Source organism: Pogona vitticeps, chromosome 12 (genome assembly GCF_051106095.1).
Source record: "Pogona vitticeps strain Pit_001003342236 chromosome 12, PviZW2.1, whole genome shotgun sequence".
Taxonomy (NCBI): domain Eukaryota; kingdom Metazoa; phylum Chordata; class Lepidosauria; order Squamata; family Agamidae; genus Pogona; species Pogona vitticeps.
In genome coordinates this window covers 6,138,471-6,161,877 of record NC_135794.1, presented here as the reverse complement: position 1 = coordinate 6,161,877, position 23,407 = coordinate 6,138,471, and the positions used below count along the sequence as shown (strand labels likewise).

At 47.0% G+C, this 23,407-nt stretch overlaps 2 protein-coding genes across 3 annotated transcripts in view; both read right to left on the bottom strand.

The window, feature by feature from the left end:
• Nucleotides 1-1,386: 1,386 nt before the first annotated feature.
• PPIB (peptidylprolyl isomerase B) lies at nt 1,387-11,214 on the bottom strand. Its single transcript, XM_072982055.2, has 5 exons — nt 10,984-11,214; nt 7,505-7,618; nt 6,040-6,133; nt 3,013-3,197; nt 1,387-1,827 (listed from the first exon to the last, which is right to left on the bottom strand). The coding sequence occupies exons 1-5, from the start codon at nt 11,161-11,163 to the stop codon at nt 1,705-1,707; spliced, it is 696 nt and encodes a 231-aa protein (XP_072838156.1). The 5' UTR covers nt 11,164-11,214; the 3' UTR covers nt 1,387-1,704.
• Nucleotides 11,215-12,882: 1,668 nt separating this feature from the next.
• CSNK1G1 (casein kinase 1 gamma 1) overlaps nt 12,883-23,407 on the bottom strand; it is a 39,598-nt gene continuing 29,073 nt past the window's right edge. Inside the window, exon 12 of one of the 2 annotated variants that reach the window (XM_078380948.1) lies at nt 12,883-18,759. In XM_078380948.1, the coding sequence (XP_078237074.1) occupies nt 18,705-18,759 (55 nt within the window). In that variant the 3' untranslated portion in view covers nt 12,883-18,704. The remainder of the gene's footprint in view (nt 18,760-23,407) is intronic. The other variant, XM_072982052.2, reaches the window with a different exon arrangement.

The following is a 23,407-nucleotide window of genomic DNA, read 5'->3' as shown; positions in this document are numbered from 1 at the left end:
GCAGGGAAGCAGAGGTAGCGCCCTCCCTATCTATAGGTTTCTAGGACTGGGAGCAGATGCAGCTGGGCCAGGACGCCACTCCAGCTGTGCCTGGTGTTAGGAAATGTTCTCCCACCTGCCTGCAGCCTGAGCCTTCGGAAGCAATACAGAGGGAAAGACTTGGACCGACTCCACTTAGCCCAGTCCTGTCTCCCTAGGTTTCCGACAGGAGCCTTTCTGGGCATGCCTGGTGGCCTCTGATTTAATTGCTAAACACACTGGACCAGGCTGACATTCCAAAAGCAGATGAGCTTTGTTTATTTAGGGATGGGACGGGGGCTGCTTCATCATCACCCTTGCCTAGGCTATGAGAAGCAGTATGGCAGACGACGTCAGTATTGGCCAAACTCTAGATAGGAATCTTAAGCCCTGGGATGATGGATATCCAGATGCCCTCGGACCAGAACGCTGCTCACTGGCAGATGATTTAAATTCCAAAAGGATTTTGCAAGGCTCACATCCTCGCAGTTGGCAGGGCCAACGGGTAGGATCAAAAACATCAGCGTTGCGTCCACTCAGAACACCTCCTGCCGGGCATTTCAGAGACATTGAGAGTGAAGGAAAAACCCAACAACACAAAAACTAGGAGAACCGCCACTGTGGAAGGGAGCGTGACCCTGAGGCCAGCAGCTCCCGGCTTCTGCTAAAAGATTACATTTTCGGGGATGTTCCCGCTGTTTTCTCAAACAGAGTAAATGCCCTGCTTTGCTCAGAAACACAGCGATGCCTTTGGGTGTTGACTGTGCAACATTTGCTCATCGTCTGGGGACCTCCTGATTTGACTTTCTTTTCGTCTGGAGGTCACTAAAAGGAGGTACAGTGGTGCCTTGCACAGCGAGGTTAATCTGTTCCGATTAACCCTCGCTGTGTGAAAGCATCGTTGAACGGGGCAGGAAAAGCCATTGGAACGCATTAAACATGGTTTAATGCATTCCAATTGGGCCGAATAATCACCGCTCAGCGATGCTTCCCTATGGCCGGCAGCCATTTTCGCGCCCTCCCCTCGCTTTACGAGGGCACGAAAACGCTGCACGCGGCCATTTTGGGGCTTCCGGCGGCCATTTTGTAGCCGCGGAACAGCTGATCGGCGGGTCGCAAAGCGAAGGTCGGTATGCAGGCACCGTTTTGCGATCGCATTTGCGATCACAAAACCGGCCTCGTAGAGCGGATTCATCGCTCTACGAGGCGCCCGTTGTGCGAGGCACCACTGTACTGTTGTCCTACCTAGTGGGTTTCACGGGTGTTTGTTGTCACCTACCATTCCTGCCTAAAGCAGCCTAGCCACGAGCCCAGGGCAAAGCCACTGGGTGGGAAGGACAGAGACAAAACTGCCAGCAAGCGAGGCACTAGTAGAAAAACACAATGGTCATGTTTAATGGCCCCTGTGCTTCTTACAAAAAAGGAATGAGACGCCCAATACCTCCACACAGGAGGCAACCCCCCCCCGGATGCCCGCAGAGGGACTGATGGAATGAACAGTTGTTACAGAAATGGAGAGAACCATCACCATTGAACCGGCCGAGGAAAGCTGGCCACGGCGGAGGTGGCGAACCGCCGGCGCCCGCCGGATGTCGGATGGTAATGAGGCCTCAGCATTGAGTGTGGGGCCCCCCAGCCCTTTGGCAAGCCAGAGTCTTCCCCCCTGGCCCTTTCTGCAGCCACGAGCTACTCTTTGGCGATGGCAAACGGTTTCTCCACCTCGATGGTGTTGCAGTCGACAATGACGACATCCTTCAGGGGTTTATCCCGACTGTCCGTCTTCGTGTTCTCGACCTTCCGCACGACGTCCTAGACGCAGGCAAGCAGCCGGGAGGAGAAAGACAAGAGATCAGGGGGTGAGCTCACCTCACAGGGAGGTCACAACACAAAGCCAGTATCAGGGATGTTTCTGCCCGCCCACGTGGGCTCCATCCTCAAAAGCTAGTTGTGGTTCTGGACTACAGGCCGGGCTGGCTTTGGAATCTCAGAACGGCCGTCCAAAACGAGTCACTTTTCCGAAGCTGTGCCTATTTCGGCTGGTCCTAACACCTGGGAGCTCGCAGGGATCACCGGGAGAGCAGGAATGGGCAACGTACTGTTAGCTTCCCTTTAAAAAAAAAAGTTAGGAATAAAACACCATGTGCTTCAACCCGGGGTTCCCAGAACTGTTTCCGGTACAAAAGAAACACAATTCAAATTTCTTAGTAGCTCCCAAGGAAAATGAAAAAGCGTGCAAACGGTGTCTAAAAGATAAGCTTGCCTCCAGACAAACTGGGTACAAAACTAAATGGTACATCCAATAGATCTGAAACTGAAAGAGAAATCAGTGTGTGTGTGTGTGTGTGTGTGTGTGCTTGTATGTGTGTACACACACACACAGAAACACACACCTTTATTTCAATTTTTAAAAGGCATTTTAATCTGAAATACATATTACATCCTGAGACTGTAGTTTCTTCTTCAGAATCCGATCCAGGCAAACTGGCCTTCTGGGGATGAACGGGAGGTTTTACAGATTGAGGAAGTCATCAAGGGGAAGCCCTGTTGCCACCCACAGCCTGCCCCCCCCCATATCTGCCAGCTGTGGGATGCAGAGAGAAGATTCCCATTCCCATTTCACTGGAAGGATGAAGAACGTACTGGATTACAACTCCCACCAGCCGTAATCAACAGTTCTTGGGTGAAGGACGATGGGAGTTCCAGGTCAAGCCATACCGGGAGGACCACAAAATCCTCATTCTTGACTTTGCACACAAGAAAGAAGGCTCACGGCGTCAATCCCAAGCTCTTTCTTTCATGTTCAGGAGGCTGGCCTTAAGAGTCTAAACCAGTGATGGTGAACCTTTTTGAGCCTGAGTGCCCAAACTGCAACCAAGACACCTGGAATATTTTCCTCTTTCAGTCCCCTCGTTGCTGCCACTAAAAAACCCGTTAAGGTCCGGTTAAGCCACACCGAGAATAAATGGTTCTGTACAAGATCAAAGCCATCCTTACCATCCCTTCCAGGACTTTGCCAAAGACGACGTGCTTGCCGTCGAGCCACGACGTCTTGACGGTGGTGATGAAGAACTGAGAGCCGTTTGTGTCCTTGCCAGCGTTGGCCATGCTCACCCACCCGGGCCCGTAGTGCTTCAGCTTGAAGTTCTCGTCCGGGAAACGGTCACCGTAGATGCTTTTGCCTGGCAGGGAGTAGAGAACGAGCCATTAGCAGGGGCGTAGTGGTAGAATCGACAAGGACCGGCGGTAGTTCAGGACACCACCAAGAGTTCCCTAATTAACATGATACATTAGGATCTCTGTACCCACAAGGTATTGGTCTCAAGCCCCCAGCGGATGCCGGAAACAGCAGATAATAGTGAACGTTATACACAGCATGGTAAAAGATAAAACGTCCAGGAAAAAATGTATTTTCACCATGTATTACTAGCAATGGCTACTAGAGGGAGCAAGAGACCATGCTATGTACAGTAGGACCCCCTTATCTATGGGATCAGTATCCACTGATTCACTTATCCACAGTCTGAAAGTATTAAAAACAGAAGGAATTTTAAAAAATTCACATGTATTACCAGAACCAGCTGTTACATAACAGCACTGATGTTACCTGTCTGTCATGGGTTTGGAGGGAAAGTTCCATCCTATGGGGAGTGGAAGGCGGGACATCAGGAGGAGGGGCTGTACTGTATAAATATGTGATGCCTGTGTGGTGAAGAGAAGATGCTGAGACAGACTGTGAGACACTGGGTTGGGACGAAGCAGCAGCTGGGGAAGAAGAAGCTGTTGTGGGAGTCTGTGTGTCTGACAGGGTACTACTGTGGGTCAGAGTACCACCCTGATAGGTTCAAACTGTATGCTTGTGTGTGTGAGAATAAGCCACGTTACTTTATTTTATTCACCTGATTGTTTTATTTACCCTGTTTGTATTTAAAATAAACCTTATTCTTTTATTGTTTAAAAATCCATCCCTGGTCTGTGTGACTTATTATAGGGAATGGTTGGTGGCAGCTTAGTAACTGTGTGATAGATCCCAGTAGGTCTGGGTTTGTCACACCAGCCACCGTGATATGAATATTTATGACTGAAGAATTAATAGCATGGTCTCTGGCCCTCTCTAGTGGCCAGTTTAGGTAAATACATCATGAAAATATGTATTTCTAGTTTTTTTTTTTCTTTTAATGTTATTAATATTTTCAGACTGCGGATAAATGAAACTGCAGATACCAATCCCACGGATATTGCTACTGCTGCTCTTTCCTTTTTACTCAGCACTTAAGACGTGTATGTTAAGATTTTCTTAACGGTGTACAGAAATTGAAAAGCGAAGGTGGTCTTTGCCTGGAGGCTCGCAATCTAACAAATACGATACAAGAGGAGGCTGGAGGAGGGATGAGAAAACCACCGTACCTTCACTGGCCAAGGGAAGAGGGGTTTCCTGGGAGCGCCGTCTCCTGCTGGAGCTCCTTCTTCCAACCAGGCAGATTGGCCCTGCAGCTCTCTCATCTCCGGTCAATGTTTCTAGGTTCCCTCACCCCACCCACCTTCTAAGGTGCAGCACAGCTGGGCAGGGCTATCTCGGCTGGATCTGCCTCCCCCTCTGGAACCTGGGGCACTCTGAGCAATCCAACCAGCCAGTCATTGTTTCCCTCTAGCCTTTAACACAACTCAATACTTCTGCTGCTAGCTAGACAGGGTTCAGTGCCCACAGCATTTCAGTTCCATCTTGCACTTTTAATACGTTTCTCACCACCTGGACCGAGAGGTGAGACAACAAATACATTAATAAAACAAGTTGCCTATAATATCTAACCTAAGAGTAAATTCTATTATTCCATTATTTCACCAAAGGAGGATGCTTGGAAAAAGCTTCCTTAAACCAGGAAAAGATGACCCTCAGATAGGAAATGCAGTTCTCATCATCCATCACCACTGGCTAAACTAGGCTGATGGAACCCATAGTCCAAGAACATATGGAGGGCCATGCACTCCCTAAGCCTGCCTTTAATGAACAGGTGGCAACTGCCTTTCTCCTAGGAAGCTGGGCTGAGGGCGAAGGCCAGGTCTGTTTGCATGGATGCCTTGCTGAATTTTTTTTTCCTGGGCTTTTTGTCTCCTGAGCACATGGCCTGGGGGTGGGGCCTAGGGGTGGGATTTCCTGATTTAAAAGAGTGTGTTCCAGGCCCCTGAACCCTTTCTCCTAGGAAGCTGGGCTGAGGGCGAAGGCCAGGTCTGTTTGCATGGATGCCTTGCTGAGTTTTTTTTTTCCTGGGCTTTTTGTCTCCTGAGCACATGGCCTGGGGGTGGGGCCTAGGGGTGGGACTTCCTGATTTAAAAGAGCGTGTTCCAAATTTTATATCTGGCCTTAATATGGTAAATAGGAAAGGCAATGAGACTTGCATAAGCCGGGGAGTCAGGAAAGTTTTTAAGGATCAGATCATACTTTTGCACTATTAAAGAGCAGGCCGGGTAGGTGGGGCTCGTCAGCCATGGAAGGCAGCCCATCTAGGAGAAGGAAAACTCCGACTTCAAACCTCCACTGCCTTGTGGCTATATCCACTCATGGAAAAGGATTCAGGAGTTAACCTCGAGGCAAAATCCGGAGCTGGAGTCCCGAAGGCAGCATGTGTCGTTCTGCCAACTCCTGCGACATTGCTGGAACCAGTTGTATTGGCTCTTGCCTTTCCATTGGACTATTTCAGCAATGTGGAGAGGGGGGATTTGCTGCTTGGGTAACAGCCTATCCTCCATATTACCTTACCCAGGCTTCATGCTTTGGAGAGGACACTCCTCGATTCAGAGCATGTTACCATAGTCTCTCGAGACTGAAGGATGCCTATGATGATGGCAACTGACCATATCATTCCCTAACTTCATAGACATTTAAAGGGCAACTGGGCCCATCACAGAGGAACAGGCCACCCACGGCTGCTCCACCTGATGGTTCCGAGATGCTGCTTCTGAATGTTTCCTAATGGGGCAAACTGTCCTTGCACCTGGCTTGTGGGTGTCTGCTCTCTCTCTCACCTCCTGTTCCGTCTCCTCGTGTGAAATCGCCTCCCTGGATCATGAAGTCCTTGATCACGCGGTGAAATTTGCTCCCTTTGTAACCGAACCCTTTCTGAAATTGAAAAAGGGTCAAGGAGTGAGGACCACGCGCAAATCCCCAGGACCTGCTCCAATACTCTGTGCAGTTAGCCTTCCTCGGGGCCTCGACGCAAGAAACAAGACTCTCTTCTTCTCCTCTGCCAACGGCAGAGGGTTCCAGCTCGCTGGGCAAAGCGGTGGAAGTTCTAAGCAAGCTTGGGGAGGCCTCTGGAAGCTTTAAATGTTCTGGCCTGCAGCTCCCAAGAGCCCCACCTGGCACGGCCACAGGTAAGAGTCTGTTGAAGCTGTAGCCCCAAACATCTGGAGTGGCGGTCCCCAACCTTTTCGGGACTGTGGACCAGCTGAGGAAGGCAAGGCACCCTCCTCGTGCTCTGTGAAGGAGCGGACGCTCTCTTAGGTGCATGCACAAAGCAGTGGGGAGTGCCCTTGTGTGCCAGCACATGAAATCGCTCCCCACCCCTTTGTGCTGGTGTTTGGGCACATGTGTGAAGGGGTGTGGGAGTGCTCATGCCAGCACTGGCAGACAAAGCAACTGGAAGTGGGTGGGAGGTCTGTCTTCATGGCCTGGTCTGGTTGACGACCTCTGATCTGGAGGGTTGGAGTTTCCTTCCTCCTGTTCTAGGATAAGAGTCTTTGCTTTTGCAAGGCAGGGAAGGCATTAGCAATTGTATGCTCCTGGCAAAAGGCCCCAGAGCAGGCCAGCATGCTGCTTGAACAGGGGACCCCCGAAGGCCTCAGTGCTTGCCTCTACCAGCTACCCAAATGGCCCAATGATCTTGCCATCCTACCTTACAGCCTGGCATCCATCAGGGAAGGGCACTGAGACATTTTTGGCAGGGCAACCTAGTTAGTGGATTGTTCTTTTTTCAAAGGTAATGTGAAAAAGGAGAAGCTCAATAACAGAAAGACTTCCATCTTGTCTTTGCACACAGTCGTGTGAAGCAGGAAAGCAGTCCCTGCCTGAAAACACTCATGGAATCAGCTATACCCAAACAAACCTCTGTTGCAGTTTGACTACAATATAAAGGGCCCCTCCGGAGAGAATCCAAACACCCACCTAGCAGCTAGCTTAGACACCAGCTTGCCCAAGGACCAGCAACAGAGGTGTCCCTGTTCTTCACAGCTGCCACGGTTGCAAACATCCCCTAGAACAATGGTTCCCATCCTTGGGTCACCCAGGTGTTCTTGGACTACCATCCCCAGAAGCCTTCAGCAGCCGCTGTGCTGGCTAGGGTTTCTGGGAATTGCAGTCCAAGAACACCTGGGTGACCCAAGAACAGGAACTACTGCCCTCGAACCCAGAAGCGGAGAACTCTGAATAAACAACAATAAACAACAAGACTATGCTGGTTTGTATCCCTCGTGGTTCTAAGACACAACTCACCTCTCCTGTAGACAAGGCAACGAAATTCTCCACCGTTTTGGGAACCGTCTTTCCAAAAAGGCCAATGACGACTCGGCCCACGTCTTCGTCCCCGATCCGCAAGTCAAAATATACCTGGATGTGAGTAAAACGAAGGCTGCTCGTGGACTGGTTTCATACTAGAATGCATCCCGTCTTCTGTGTCCAGCCAAAACACCATCGGTTTCGCCTGACACGTCACACGGACGACGCTACAACTGAAAACAAGGCACAATTCGGCACTGGACTGCAACTCAGAACGCTGTTGGTTCTGCTGCATGTTTTCGGTATTGTTCTTTCAAATAGATGTGATCTGTGGGTTTACAGCTTGGTTTTTATGCCGAGTTTCCATGACGATCGATCGGATCAATTAATGAAGTCAGAGGACTAATTTTAACGAGGTTCACTGCAGCCGAAAGTACCAACACAGTTCTAAAAAAAGGGTAAATGGATTGACAGGCTTAAAGGCTTGGCTTGCAATACTGCAGTTTAAGCACTGTGCCGTGGAGGTTTGGTGGCCCCACTGAAAATATCCCCTTCTGTCCTTGAGCTGCTGGAGAGCTCTGTGGAGCCAGAGGTTGGGGGTTCGATTCTCCACTGGGCCCGACTCCATGATCCATGGGGCCCCTTCCAGCTCTGCAGTTCGAAGATCATATTATCCCCTTCTGTGGCAAAGTACTTGAGTAGTTTTTGCTGGGACAATTCAGGCAATCTTGGGGGGGAAACCACGACCTGCATTCATTTTGGTCTGTTTTCACATCAGGGTTTGGTACCAATGCAAACGTCTTAGAACAGTGGTTCCCAAACTTGCGTCCTCTGATGTCCTTGGAATAGAAAACTCCCAGAGATCTTCACCACTAGCTGTGCTGGCCACTATTTCTGAGAGCTTCAGTCCAAGAACATCTGGGGACCCCAGTATGGAAGCCACTGGCTTAGAGGCTAAGACAGACGTTTTCTTTAAAAGTTATTCTCAAGAACTTCAGTAGTTTAGATACATGTTCTCTGATGTTTGATTCTGCCTTTTTAAGCTATAAGCTCCTTTATTTTTGGATTCAAACATAATTTAAATTCTACTGACAACTTAAATTTTATTTTTGAATGTACTTTTTTTTGCAACTTCTTGTAGCTGTAAGAATTTTGAATGGAAATCACACCTGTAGCTTTTTATAAGTTGTAAGGAGGCATTTTTAAAGCATTTGTGCCTACAGTTTCTCCATAGCTGTATGATTTTTGGATGTTTCCTAACTTTGAAGCATTTTTGGGCTTATGGACCCAGAAGCAACGTAAACGAATAAAGATTGTAGAAGCAGACAAGCTGATGTCACCTGGAGTTATCGTAACAGTGAAAAGACATACCTTGATACTCAGATGAATTTTGTTACTATTTTAAATGTTTGATTTCATTCTGGCATTAACTCTTTTTGGGGATAAAGGCCAGCTGTGATGAACACAGGCTCCCGATTTATTTATTTTTCCCTGGAGGTCTATAAAGTTCTATAGGGCTCTTGGGGAGACTTCAGCCATCAGAATCCCCAACCTGACATGGGCTTCTTTTTTTAAAATGAGATATAGCATCATGTACTCTCAAAAGAGTCACGAGGTTGTCTCCAGTTTTTACTGCATTAGACTAATCCAGAGCTCCCAGATGTTGGAAACCTTGTGTGTTTCTGGAAAGCAGAATCTTCTGGCTGCGATCCCAGAAATTCATGTTACCAAGTTCTACCAATACAGTGGTGCCTCGCTAGACTATGATAATCCGTTCCACTGAAATCGCTGTTTAGCGAAATCATTGTCTAGCGAAAAGCATTTCCCCATTGGAATGCATTGAAACCTGTTTAATGCGTTCCAATGGGGAAGAATCGTCATTGTCTAGCAAAGATCGGCCATAGGAAAGCCGCTTTGCGAACCGCTGATCAGCTGTTTAAATCGCTGTCTTGCGAAGCTTAGGTCCCGAAAACATCCGTTTTGTGAGTGCAGAGGGAGCTGTCAAAATCGTTGTCTAGCGAAAATCGGTTTGCGAAGCAGGGATCAAACATTGTCCAGCGAAATTCCCCCATAGGAATCACTGTTTTGCAAATCACTATAGCGATTGCAAAAAGTCAATGTCTAGCGAAAAAACTGTCATGCGGGGTAACTGTCTGGCAAGGCACCACTGTAGCTTTAAAACAGAAACAGGACTTGGGCTAGATGAACGCGACGGCCTGACTCAACAACGTAAGGTCTTGTGCTAAAGCTTTATACAGCAGCGAAGTACTAAAGATGCCACCAAGATGCAGATTTGGAAAGGGACACAGCTGCACACACACACACCCCAAATCTCTCAACAGCACATCCTTCCCACTGACCTGCACACTTCTTGGATGGAAAGGGTCTCCAAGCTAGCCAACCCTGTCCGTGCAGGACAGATGGAAGGGAAGGGGGCGGCTGACCTCTTAACTGCACCGGCCTTTCCTAACCACGACTGTTGTCTGTGCCGTACCAGTTCGTAGCAAACAACAGCCGTGCCAACTCCGCTGGTTGTCTGGCTTTGGGCTTTCCAGAGGCAAGTGATCAGCAACTGTACTAAACAGGATGATGGGCTCCATGGTCTTTTGGAGTGATTCCACCAGGCTCTTAATGTAAGCGGCACCTGCCCAGATTTCGCAGGGTGGCTGACAAGAGTCTCTCCTGGCAGCCAGAAGGAGTGGTAGGGAGGGTGGCCGAGTTTAGGGAAGGGCTTCAACCGAAGACCTGCTGCTGGAGAAGGCCCTCTTCTGAGTCCCACCACGGAGGACCCTTCCATCCGGTGGAGACACCCAGGGCTTTCTCTGCTATGGGACCTCCACCGTGGGGCGCCCTTCCCCCTTGGAGGCTCAGTGGGCACCAACATCAGCATCCTTTCAGCCCCCCCCCTCCAAGGGCAGGCCATCAACGTTTACATAAATGAAATGATAAATAAATGAAGCAGGATGTGCTGTGTAGGCTGGCACTCCCATGGTTTCTCCATCATGGGCTACGGGGGCCACCTCCGCCAGGGAGTTTTGATGCACGACGATTCGTATCAGCCCCCGCCTCTCGGTTTGGGGATGATGGGAGCAGGAGTGCCATGAGATGCAACGGGGGCCTGCTTTTTTGGGGGGGTTACATCCAGAAAACTCGAGATCAAGCCTTCTTCCCCAGGTCTGAACAGGATGATGTACTTATGATGAGACCACCCTTTGCACCGACTCGGTGTGTGTGTGTGTGTGGGGGGGGGTGTCCATTGCACCGACGCCCACCCATTTGCACGACTATGACGTCACCCGGCCTTTTCACTTTCCCTGCCCATTCATACATGGCCGTGCCCTGGAATTTTTTTTGGGGGGGCTGCTCAGTGGGCCTCGGAGGCCTTTAAGGGTGTGGGGGGGAAATATTTGAGGAGTCTCCCCCCCCTCCCCTCCCCCCTTCCCCTCCCCCACCAGGCCAGGCTCGGCTCGCCTCACCTTGGCTGTGACCTTGGGGCCCTTCTTGCGCTCCTCGGCGTGAGTCCCCGGGAACAGCAGGAGCAGCAGAGAGCCTCCCAGCCCCAGCAGGGCCGCCGCCGCCAACAGCTTCATCTTCCTCCGCTCGCAGCTCCAGCAACGCCCGCCCGGCCACAGAGCCCGCCGCGCCGCCGCCAGCATCCGCCCCCTTCCTGTCCCCCCCCCCGCTCCCGCTCGCAATGGTACGGGCCCAAGGCGGGGACGGGGCGGGGCAAAGGCCTCAGCGACGGGGATTGGCACGTTCCATCTCCGGGGAGGGGGGGGCGGGAGGAGGGCGGCGGGAGCGAGCTGGTCGCGACAAAAGGAGTGCCACGTGTCCACAGCGCGGTATGGGGGGGGCAAGTCGGATCAGCCAATGGGAAGCGGGCACGGGGCGGCGGCGGCGGCGCTCTGATTGGACCACGTACGTGGCAACAAAGGAGAGGCCGAACACGAGGCGGTTCTTTCGGCAGGACTACGTTACCCAGCGAGCGCCGCGCGGGACGCCCTTTTCTGCAGGGCCGCCCTTCGCCTGTAGGAGGCGGTAGAACAATGGAGGGAAATGGTGTCTCTTCCGGAGCCAGTGCAAGGATGAGATGTCTCCTGGGGCTGATGGGAATTGTAGTGCATCAAAACTCCCTGGCGGAGGTGGCCCCACGTAGCCCATGATGGAGAAATCATGGCAGCGCCAGCCTACACAGCACATCCTGCTTCATTTATTTATCATTTCATTTATGTAAACGTTGATGGCCTGCCCTTGGAGGGGGGGGGCTGAAAGGATGCTGATGTTGGTGCCCACTGAGCCTCCAAGGGGGAAGGGCGCCCCACGGTGGAGGTCCCATAGCAGAGAAAGCCCTGGGTGTCTCCACCGGATGGAAGGGTCCTCCGTGGTGGGACTCAGAAGAGGGCCTTCTCCAGCAGCAGGTCTTCGGCTGAAGCCCTTCCCTAAACTCGGCCACCCTCCCCGCCACTCCTTCTGGCTGCCAGGAGAGACTCTTGTCAGCCACCCTGCGAAATCTGGGCAGATGCCGCTTACATTAAGAGCCCGGCGGAATCACTCCAAAAGACCATGGAGCCCATCATCCTGTTTAGTACAGTTGCCGATCACTTGCCTCTGGAAAGCCCAAAGCCAGACAACCAGCGGAGTCGGCACGGCTGTCGTTTGCTAGGAACTGGTACGGCACAGACATCTTACAGTCATTAAGACCGGCAGCCATGAATAGCCTCATCCTCCATGAAACCTGTCTTACTCCTTTTGAAAAGCATCTTTTGCATGACGTTTCAAAATTCATACTGAACCAAAGGAGGATAAACCACCAGTCATGTATTTTGGGAACCAGAGGAACTGTGTGCTATTTCTGGTACGGAAATGTGGCGTCCGTGTAGCTACTCTGACAGCTGTATTCTGCATGATAAAAAGGGGTAGGCACATAGTTATTTGGGTTTTACACAGCATTTCCCTGCAAACCACACATTTTTCACTGCAGGAATGCCACTGGGTTGAGGCGAAGAACAGTACAATTCCCTCTTGTTAGCTCTTTACAAGCATCAACAGGAAACAATGTTTAATACAGATATACATGTTCTAGCTTCCAAGTATACTTGTGTAAAAGCAACAAACTATAGACATTCCCACCTTTTGAGTTCTTTGCAATAGATCACATGAATTCCCAGCACATCATATGTGCAGATGTTTAAACTATGTAAAACCAGCTGCCTCTTCCTTTATATATTAACAAGGATATACAGTGGCATTTCTGTGATCTAACAGGGTGGGAAAATGTATGAAGCAGCTTCAAACAGAGTATGTACTGGGAATATTTTCAGACCTGTTTTGTCAGTGAAAGAGATTTGAGGCCAAGCGAAAAAAGGACCGAGATGAACAGAGCAAAGTTGATGTTTATTTTACATTAAAAGGGTGCAAATAGGGGAAAGGAGTATTCAAGGTACACAACGTTTCTTGCAATGTCCCAGTAAGAGAGGCACATCAAAAAGATCAGTAGCAGGACTCAAAAAGTTCCTGGCAAAGTAAAATCTAACCAGCGCCAGAGGAGGGAGCCTCCTACACATGATGTACATGTAAGCCCTTATCCTGGTTGAACCATTTCAAATGCATTTGAAATCAACATTCATGTTAAAAAAAAATATAGGACATTGCATGTCCACTGCTAAATTCCAAAAGCAGTGCCGGGATTATGTGAATAAAACATTGCATTACGTGTTTAAAATGAACTGATTAAAAATCAAAAGGCATTTCAACGAGAATCAGACATGTGCACACAATACTTTAAAAAAAGGGTTTTTTTCACAGCTGATTTGTTCTTATTTACAGTAACAAGAGTTGCACTCATCATTATCCCAATCATCCCAGTTTTAAAAGCACAAAAGGCCTACATTAAAGAAAACAGACATAATAAATTATACATCACAAGATTTCCAATGGGAACAAGCCACTTAACTGCGATTTCCCTGTCTGGGGAAGATGCATTTATTTGGTATGGTCCACATGCCCCCCACAAACTGATGCTTTTCTCTGCTTGCGAACTGCTAGGGCAGACTTCATCAATGCCAAGTTGCTTTTCTAACCGTAGAAGCCAACTTGTTCCATGTTCCACAGGGTAGTGTATACCATGCAGCAGTTTGGAATAGCATTTGTTTAGAAAAAAAGTGATCATTTTCCTGAGACAGTCTTAAAAGGACAAGAGAGGATTTAAAAGGATTAAAAGCCTTTTTTTCCCTCTGCCTATATTTGATTGGCATGCACCTGCCATGTCTTTGGGAGGGCATACGACACTCAGAACAGGCACTGGGAGATAAGGTAACATCTACCCGCTTGGTGTAAGAGCGTCCCAGTCCTCCTCAGAAACCACCGGCTCTGAAGGTTGGTTTTCTAGAACTCAGAATGACATCCCTATGAGGTGCTGATGGGCTCGTGGCTAATGCACCATTAAGCTAAGGAGAGGGCATCCTGATCAAAGGCTGAGGTTTCTTTGCAAGGAGTTTCATGATAAAGCATCCACAGAATTACCTACTATCCACCTTCAGCTCAAAGATTGGCTGTGTAGAAATACTGAAGGGATGCCTTCCCCCAGCCCTTCCAGACTTTCACACAGGGAACAGTGATTCCTATCATTTCAGTACAAAGCAAACTCCTCCATACACACAGACAATGTTAAGGAAAGTTTTAAGGAACCAGTTCCATTCCAGTCATTTACCAGGATATGCATAATACAAACACAGCATTTAAGAACTGCCAAGGCAAAAAACAAACAAACAAACAAAAAAACACACAGGCAATCTTAGGGCCAGTTACAGCTGAACATCACACTAACATCAGGGTCCAAACACATAAAGGAAGCTCGCTCATGTTTCAGTTACCGAGGTGCAAAACAGTACAAAACTAGCATTCCAAGCAACAACAAAAAAATTAGTATTTCCCTTCAAGGGCTGATAAGCGATGCAGAAAAGGTATTATCTGCGACCGTCTTGAAATGTTAGTAGTATTTTGAGAAAGTAGGGATTATGGCTTCATATTTATAGCAAGGTGTGCATTTGGCGCTTCACATCCATAAACATGGTCTCCAAACCACATAAAAATCAGAGGAATGCCCATCAAGGCATCATCTTCTGCTCACCCTTCTACACAAGAAACCACTCACCAATCTCAGGAGACACAGACCTGCACACCACACATTCATCAGGAGGGGGCAACACAAGTTTGCTTCTTGGAAGTTACTGTAAACGGTGGAAGATTGTTTAGGTTCTGCTGTGGACAAGATCCCTGGGAAAGACATGCCAAGAGAAAATAATACTTTGGACATAATGATTTCGGAAGCCAGTTGTGGTGGTTTAAAAATAAAAGATTTAAGACTGAATATCAAGAGGGAGGAATGTTTGGAACCCAACAGCCACGAGCTGAAGAATTTCCTCATTCTGGCAGTGCGAGTTCTTAAGGGTGATAACACATCCATTTCTCTGGCACTGCACCAAAGCGTCTCACAGAAAGGAAGTAAGGATTATAGAAATCTCAAGTCTCTCCCACTAGCAGTTCAAGGAAAAGGAAGCAGCAGCAGCAAGCAGAGCAGACAAATGGCAGCCGTTTCCCAGCAAGTTGTGATCAAACCCAAGAGAAATCACGGAAAATTAAGGACTGTAGTAGCTCTGCAAAGAGGATTCATGGCCCATGCACAAACCCAGTGGTTCTTAACATTTGTTACTCGGATGCTTTTGAACTGCAACTCCCAGAAACCCCAGTCAGGACAGCTGGTGGTGAAGGCTTCTGGGAGTTGCAGTCCAAAACTCCTGAGTAACCCAAGGTTAAGAACCAGTGCACAAACCCATGTCTTCCTAAATGGCAAAAGGGAAGGAAGATCTTAGACAAGGACTTGAAAGGTTTATCCTTGTGAGAACTGACCAGAGATAACTTTGTCTCTAGCAGAAGTGGGTGTGATGCACCGGCCCCTTCGTTCCCACAAAGGAAGTTAAGTGTGGGAGATCAGCCAGTGGAGAACTAAAAGACGACTCTGGAAGCGAGACAGTGTCCTCAATTGAGTAAACTTGGCCAGGAATATCTGGGGAAGACACAACAGGAAGAGAGAGGAAAGCAGACTGCTAAACCTTAATTTACAATCTTATCACATCTGTCTGCAGGACAACAGTAAGCATCAAAATAATCCGTTAATAATGCCAGCTTTGTCTTACCAACGTTGCACTGATCTGCGATAAGGAAGTACTGTATGTTAGTTACAACATTCTTTTTAAAGTTGCAAGCCTTAAGTAGCCAAGAAGGAAGGGGGGGTAAACCTTTTCAACAGATTGCAGTTCTCAGAAAAGGGTACAAACCCCTTTCAGGTTGATGCTCGTTGCTTCCCTGGAACCAGCTCTGATGTCAAAACTTTATGACAAACGACTGGGGACTGTTTCTGAAAAACTGACTTTTTTTTTTGCTCATAGCCTCTCCACTTTCATCCAGTTGTGTACTGGCTGAAAGATTAGCCTGTGGTTAAGGAAGGGGTCATAGAAGTAAAGCACATTAGGCTGAGACCTCTAGTTCCTATCAAGTGCCCATTTAATTCAGAAGTTAACATCCAAGTTTTAGTCTAGAAAGAACTCTATGGCAAGTTGTTCCTTTAAGGAATGGCTCCTTGAAGACCAAAATGCAAATGAGGGATAAAACTGCCTGCTTTACAAATATATTTTTCCTATATACAGGAACATAAAAAAGCATTCATAAGAAAGGTAGATCTCCCGAGTAACGGAGAAGTAGTCCAGAAGCAAAAGTGTTCACATTAGACTGCTTTAAACTCTGAAAAGTTCTAAAGAGTTCTTTAAAAAAAAAAAAGACAAAGACCTTGCTTTAAAACGTAACCTCCCCTATTTGCAAATTCCAGTATCATCATCCTCAGCGGAAGAGAATGAGATTGCCTTGTAGAATAGAAGTGTTCCATTTTGGAATCAGTGCTAAGAACTTAGCAGGGACCCCGACGGAGACAGACCACCAAGCGCTCTGCTTGGCCAAGCTGGAAACGTATAAATGGAGTTTTCCTTTTGGAAATTCTGCCTATTCTCTTCCTCAAAGATCAGGCATGATTTCTCATAGGAAGAGAAGGAAGCATTTTTTTAAACAAGTGGCACGAGAAATGGTTAGCCAGAGAGGGAGGAGTTGAAAGGAGGGGAATGACACAGATTTAAACCAGTCATTCTTACCCATTGTGGGCAAAGGCTCCATGCTCCATATTACCTCCCGAATGCAGGAGAAGAGGAACCGGAAAAATGCAAAGAATTGAGGGCGCAAGCTTCCTGGAAAGACAGCTTGTGGGACAAAAGTCGGTCTCTATTTTGGTTCACAGGCTGAAGAGCGAAAGGCAGCGCAGAACTCATGAGTGGCCATTACCTTTATGTGCAGATGAGACGGTTAGATGAAGAAGAAGAGCAGTAGAACCATGGACTGAATATTTACGTTTTGACAGAAATCAGCAGGATCACTGCCGGGAGAGTTGCTTCTCCTCTCTCTCCTCTCTCTCTGAAATAGGTTTTTCGGTTAATAGCAAACACTCTCTCGCACCTTCTCTCCACAAGTCCCAAGTGGAGATGCCCACAGATGCCCGAAGCAATCTCAAGGGCCGCAGCACCTTTGAACAGGGATGGAACACAAGACTTCAAGGCGAGGCCTGGGACTCTGAAAAGGAAATACTGTGGTTTTATTCTAAAGCATTAAGTAGCTCAAATGGCAGTCCAGAGGCTTTCTTGGGACAAATTTCTTAAATTTCCAAACGGATCTCAAGCGATCTCCAGATCGGTACTGTGGAAGTCTGCAAGCTGAGGCTTGAGATACAAAACTGAGTGAACACTGCAACACTCACTTTCACTGGATGAGGGGGTGGGTCACGGTCCACCTTGCAAGGCATGTTAATAAACGCCCTGATGGCTAACAGAGAGAACTACAGGCAACATACAGAAGGACTGCTTTGACGGAAGCCACATGATATTACATTTCCACAAAGGGTCTCAAAAATCTTTGCAAGATCTGGTTTGACAGGAAGTCTAAGGCATCGGCAGTCTCCTCTTCCTGACGGTGTAGCTCTGCTTTCTTCAAGTGCCTTGTCCTTTCCATATTACTTGCAACAGTCTGTATTTCCATCTCCTTGACCTGCTCAGAATTCAGCCCAGCTGACTTTTCTCTCTCTCTCCTGCCAGCAGAAAGATTTCCAGTTCCAAGCAGGTTAGATCAGGCACCATGGGAAAAAAAAGAAAACATCACAAGAAGGGTGTCCACTGACAGCTGGAAAGGGCAGCTGAAAATTCAAGTAAGCTTCGGTGCACAACCAACCATGGAGTCTCAAAGCCTCAGCATAATCCTAAAAAGATTCCAAATGTGGCAGGCGGAGGAAGTCAAGAAGAGGCTTTGCACTTAAATACAAGCTGAATGTGTGTGCTGGCATCATTCACACCCACACCCACAAACAAAAAAACAGACCCACATATACAGCATATGCATACTCGTAATGCTAAAAAGTAATAAAAAGTGCAACAACACATGTTCCTTTAGAACAGACACTTCTCTGTAACCATTCTGAGAAGGGAGACATCACAGAAACTCGTAAATCAAGGCAACTGGAAGAGTGAATTCAATCCTCTTGCTGTTGGCTTATTATCATGGAATCTGCAGAGTGCAGTTAAGAAGATCCAGGTCTAAGCTGCCAGCACAGCCAAAAACTAAGCCGTCTGGAGGAAGAGGAGTGGCAGAAGGCCACCCTCTCCCCTCCACCACTTTGAGCCCATGGTTCACAAAGACCCTCTTGAGTGGGTGGGGGACGGTAGTGGTGGTGGTGGGGAAGCATACTGAGAACACAAGAGAAAGGGAGCAAGAACAAAGCACATTCACCAGGAACACCCTTTTGCTGAACGGCTGTACAGAGGTGAAGGTAGCCAGCCAACCTTCCCAACAAGGGCAACCAGTGCCTGGGAGTATGCAGTCCCGGTTTCAAAAGGATCCTCCGGTGCGTAGTGAGCAAGAGAAACCGTTTAGGGAATCCACCTGCGTGTTTATTTTTGAATATCCCTCCTTCCTCTCTCTCTCTCTTTTTTTGGTTTTAAAGTGTCCCTTGTTTCTTGGCCTCTCCCCCAAGAGAAGCCCCATTCAGTAAGACGTGGCAGGAACAGCCGGTAAACAAAGTCCCCCAAAGACCTCAAGGAGACACCTGTCATTTCTGGCGCTGGAAAGTCTTCTTCCTTTTCCTCTTATAGAAGCAGCAGCACCTGGAGCACAAAGAACACACAGCAAATCAATACTGAGGATCCCGGGGGGGTCTCCCGTAAGCCCCTTTCTTTCCAAAACAACATATGGGATGGGGACAACATCTTCACTCTCAAGAACGCACCATGCACACGCCTTCCCATACCCACCTCTCTTGCAAAACATGCATGTTTTTTTAAAAAATAAATACCTGGATACTTCACAATGATCGCCAGAATGCTCCAGAAACCCATATGATTTTTTTTCTCTGAAAACTGCAATAGCTTGAGACTTTTAGCAACAGACTGTGTGTCATCTACATTCACACACCAATTACAACAAACAAACGGCAACTTCAACCAGAACAGCTCATAGTCTAAAAGGCCTCCACGGGGTAGTACACACTGTAGGAATGGCATAATTTTAACCAACCACGTTCTTAGAATGAGATGATGTGTTTCCTGTACAAGAGACCAGATCCTGTTTTGACGTGCAGGATGCCTTCAAGACTAAAACTGTGATCTACTCTTAAAATAATTCAGAAGTGTGAAGACCCTCATACAAGATGCTGTTGAAAGAGACAAATCAACATACCAAGAAAAGCTATAATTACTTCCTAGCCATACAGCAAAGAAGTCCAAAATGGATTATGAACAGTATTACTTCAAAAGAAGAACACAGGGAGTGAAGATCCTGCCATAATGTAAATGTAGGTTAACCTGATCTGGAGTTTCAGAATATCTGAAGAAAGGTTCTATGAAAAAGATAAAATTGCGTTTAAAAGTCCAAAGAGAGAATACTCTATACACCCGTATTGCAAAATAGTTTTTGAAACATTTTCTTTTTATCAATGACTCTGAATGTACACTTGACAGACCGAACACTCTTGTGCCCCTTTGTCAATATGCCTAACAAAAACGGTACATGCGCTAGGCAGTGATTCCCAACCTTGGGTCTCCAGATGTTCTTGGGATAAAACGCCCAGGAAGCCTTCACCAAGAACTGTGCTGGACAGAGTTTTCTGGGAGTTGTAGTCCAAGAACATCTGGGGACCCAAAGTTGGGAATCACAAAACCAAGGCGTTGGCAACACAAATTTCCTAAGCTGAAAATCCACTGAAGAAATTAGTTACTATTCATGAAGCTTCATACTAAGCAAAACTTGTTAGTACTCTTATAAGGCACAAAAAGACTGCTGCTGTTTTTTTGGTTCAAAAATCTGATTTTGTTAATAGACTAACTCCAATCAGAGGAGTCTGGACTGTTTACTGACTGTTCCCCTTCTATCTGTAATCAGAAGATCTTCACCAGTGCATCTGGTGGGGCCACTGTGAGATACAGGAAGCTGGACTAGATGGGCCCTTGGCCTGATCCAGCACAGCTCTTCTTATGTCCCCATGCTGTCCCCTTATAACAGGGGCAACCTTTGAGTGTTCTCCCATTCTTGGTTGCACGTGGTTCACTTTTTAACCTGATCTACATGCACTTTGGTAGACAGAATTTATTTTACAACCTCAGCTTTTAATCTGTGCATTAGCACCACCACTACATTTCTTCTGCCACCAGATGTAGGAGAAAATTATTTTTCACCCAAGAACAATGAAGCAGAAGACAGATAGATGTCTTGACTGCTGCACTTTGAACAGACTTTGCCCCATGTGACCATGAGATGCTTCTGTGGTTTTGAGAAAGAAATCACAATGAAGAACCTATGCAAAATAAGAAACTATCCTACTAGTCTTGTAGAGAGCACCATTATGTCCCAAAGAGAAGTAACTGCTATTAAGATAAAGTGAAACACATTCCATCATTAGTGTCTATAGTGTATCTGCCATGGCCTGCCTCAAAGAATCATACAGATGTGGTCATACATGTCCCTCTTGGTATCAGGAAACTCTTGTATATTCCACTGTCTCTTTCTCATAAACAGGTTAAAATCTATTGAACGTACATGTACATACAAACACTTTAAGGAAACTCAGAAGAGCCAGAGGGAGATTCTGGGAGTGGACATGCCAGTTGGGGAAAATCTGGAAGCCATTCTGCTTGAACAAGTTTTGCCCTTACACAAGTGGACAATCCAGTTACAAATACCTTACGCTTGCACAAGGAGGTCCTAACTACCTCCTACACAAGCTCAGTAGAAGTCAAACTGTTCATGTCACAGTTTGACTAGCAATTTGACCAAACAGAATCCTGTCCCAAGTTTTTACACCACAGCTCAAGATTGTCTATGGCTCTGCTAGGAATTCACTAGTTTTGAGGGCTGAACACTCTGAGAATATGCATGCATGCTAGGTATATGGGACTTCAGGGCTGCAACCATCTTCACATAGGATGCAAGCTGCTGAAGCAACAACCAGCACAGAATTGGAACACCAACAGGCAGAGCTAAAGAATTCAGGTCTGTGGCAATTAAAACTGTCTACCACGTTGAGTAACAGACGTCTGCTGGCACATACCATTTTGTGTGCAAGACGAACCAGCTTCACTCCTTGGCATTTCCATGTAGGACCACAAAAGGTTCCTTTCTGAAGCCCTGAAGACTCACTTTCAGTCAGAGTAAACAAGGGTAATGTTAGGGAAGTTACGCTACCCACCCCACAATACATGGAGAGAAAACATTTGGAATATGTGTAGGGCAAGAGATGGGGATTAAAAGAGAAGGGGATGGATGGGAATAGAACCTTGGTATGTTTCATTCCCAAAAAAGGGGGAAGACAAAGATGCTCTAAAACCCGTTACACTTTTCCCAAATCATGTACAGAACCCGAACATCAACTGCAATTATAGCTCTAAATCGAGCCAGAAAAGTAATCCACTTTTCTTCATAACTACACTAAGCTCTCTCTCCCTTGGTTTCTGCAGCTTAGATATGGACCCTCTTGCCTGTGGTGGTCCCATCAGGACTTGGAGAATAAGTATACAATAGGATGAAGCAATGTAGATGCCTCGAAAGGACAAGGACGAACGAGGGCACACGCGATAGCTAGAAAGATGACACAAATATTGGTGAAAAGGGCAAAGGGCATCAAAGCAAGGAGTGTTCCAGTTTTCTTCCATCATGGAACACCTTTCCCCATCTATCTGGCCTTCGAGCAGTTTAAGTCTCATCTAACTGGCGAGAGCCAGTATGGACAGAATGTCGGACTAGGACTCAGAAGGGCTGTGTTCAAATCATGCTTAGCCAAGGAAAGGTGTGTAAGACGACGGTAAAGCGCTACTTGGACATCTCGCCTACCTTGAAATCCCAATTAGGGTTGTCATGTTAGAAACAAAAGATGGGCGCACAACAACATCCCTTCCACCACAAAATCTGAAGCTTTAAAATTTCTTTTGCCGCAAAACAAGGCAACGTCCTCAGCTTTTCCAATAAACTTACATTACTTGCTAACAAATTACTTTGCTGAATGACTGAAATCATAAAGCATTCTTATCTCTATAAGGGACTCCAGGAAATCATATCTTCCCGCCCCCCCAAAAAAAGTAAGGTACACTATAATTTTAAGGATGTCAGATTATTTTTGGACCTCAAGGTCAATTAAGATAAGAGAAAGGTACATAAAAGTTTATACAGATTTGGGTGGGTCCTGTTTTACAAGCTGAAAGCCTATAAAGCCACATCCCATGATTTTCCTACAAAATGCAGGAAATGTGGGAACGTAACTATCTGAGTGTATGCTTGATCAAAAGAAGCTGAAATCTGTATCAAATACAAGACTGAGGGCCTTAATCCATATGATTTTTTAAAGAATCTAGAATGCCCAAGTGTTCCACACAGGCAGCTGCAAGAATTACTATAAAGCTGTTAATAAAATACAGTTCTGGAAAATCAAAGACTGTCAAGAATAATAAAAACTCTAAATGTGTAGCAACTGCACTGCTTTTCTAAGAGATGTACTTGTCATCAGTATTTTTTGTAGCTGACAAAGGGACCAAAACAACAGGCAACACCCATCTGAAATCTATCATTTCCAGCTTCAAATACTACTATCTCTATCTCCAAGGCATGTATCCAGAACCAAATCCTTGCTCCTTGTCCTAAGAGGGCCTGTTTAGCAGATGCCACCCCTCCCTGCTACTTTATTTCGCTTGAATCTGTCAATGGAGTTTGGTTCACTTCCCCCTTCTATGTGAACCAGAGTGAGTGACTCACCACAAGTTGAGCATTTTCAGCCAGCTACAACAGACAGGGTGAAGAGAGAGAGAGAAAGAAAGACCAATAAAAACACAGAAAAGGAAGAAAAGAAACATTAGTACAGAGGTGGGATGGAAGCATGGCGGGTCATGCAAACATGCACTGCAGATCTGTGATATGCACCAGATCCATCTGCCTTCTCAAATCTGGGGCCACCTGAACCTGTAACTGGCATGGGAGAGATAGTATGATCAAGGGTAGCCAAGGGGGATAAAAACATTTTTTTTATTACAACAGCCGGGGGGAAATGAGAGAAGACCATTGGAATTATATCTAAAGGAAAAGTCCTCTAGAGCAGTGGTCCCCAACCTTGGGCCTCCAGATGTTCTTGGACTTCGAGTCCCAGAAATCCTGGGCAGTGGAGGGGGTGGTGAAGGCTTCTGGGAGTGGTAATTCAAGAACATCTGGAGGCCCAAGGTGGGAACAATATTCTACAAGATGGGATTACGGGAGCTAGAGTTCGAAAAGATTAGT

Bases quoted from the DNA above. Each gene is read 5' to 3' on its own strand.
- PPIB (XM_072982055.2), bottom strand. From the start codon at position 11,163: ATGCTGGCGGCGGCGCGGCGGGCTCTGTGGCCGGGCGGGCGTTGCTGG. The intron at 7,619-10,983 runs GTGAGGCGAGCC...ACTCACATCCAG, and splicing joins GCCCCAAGGTCACAGCCAAG to GTATATTTTGACTTGCGGAT. The intron at 6,134-7,504 runs GTGAGTTGTGTC...TTTCAATTTCAG, and splicing joins TTGCCTTGTCTACAGGAGAG to AAAGGGTTCGGTTACAAAGG.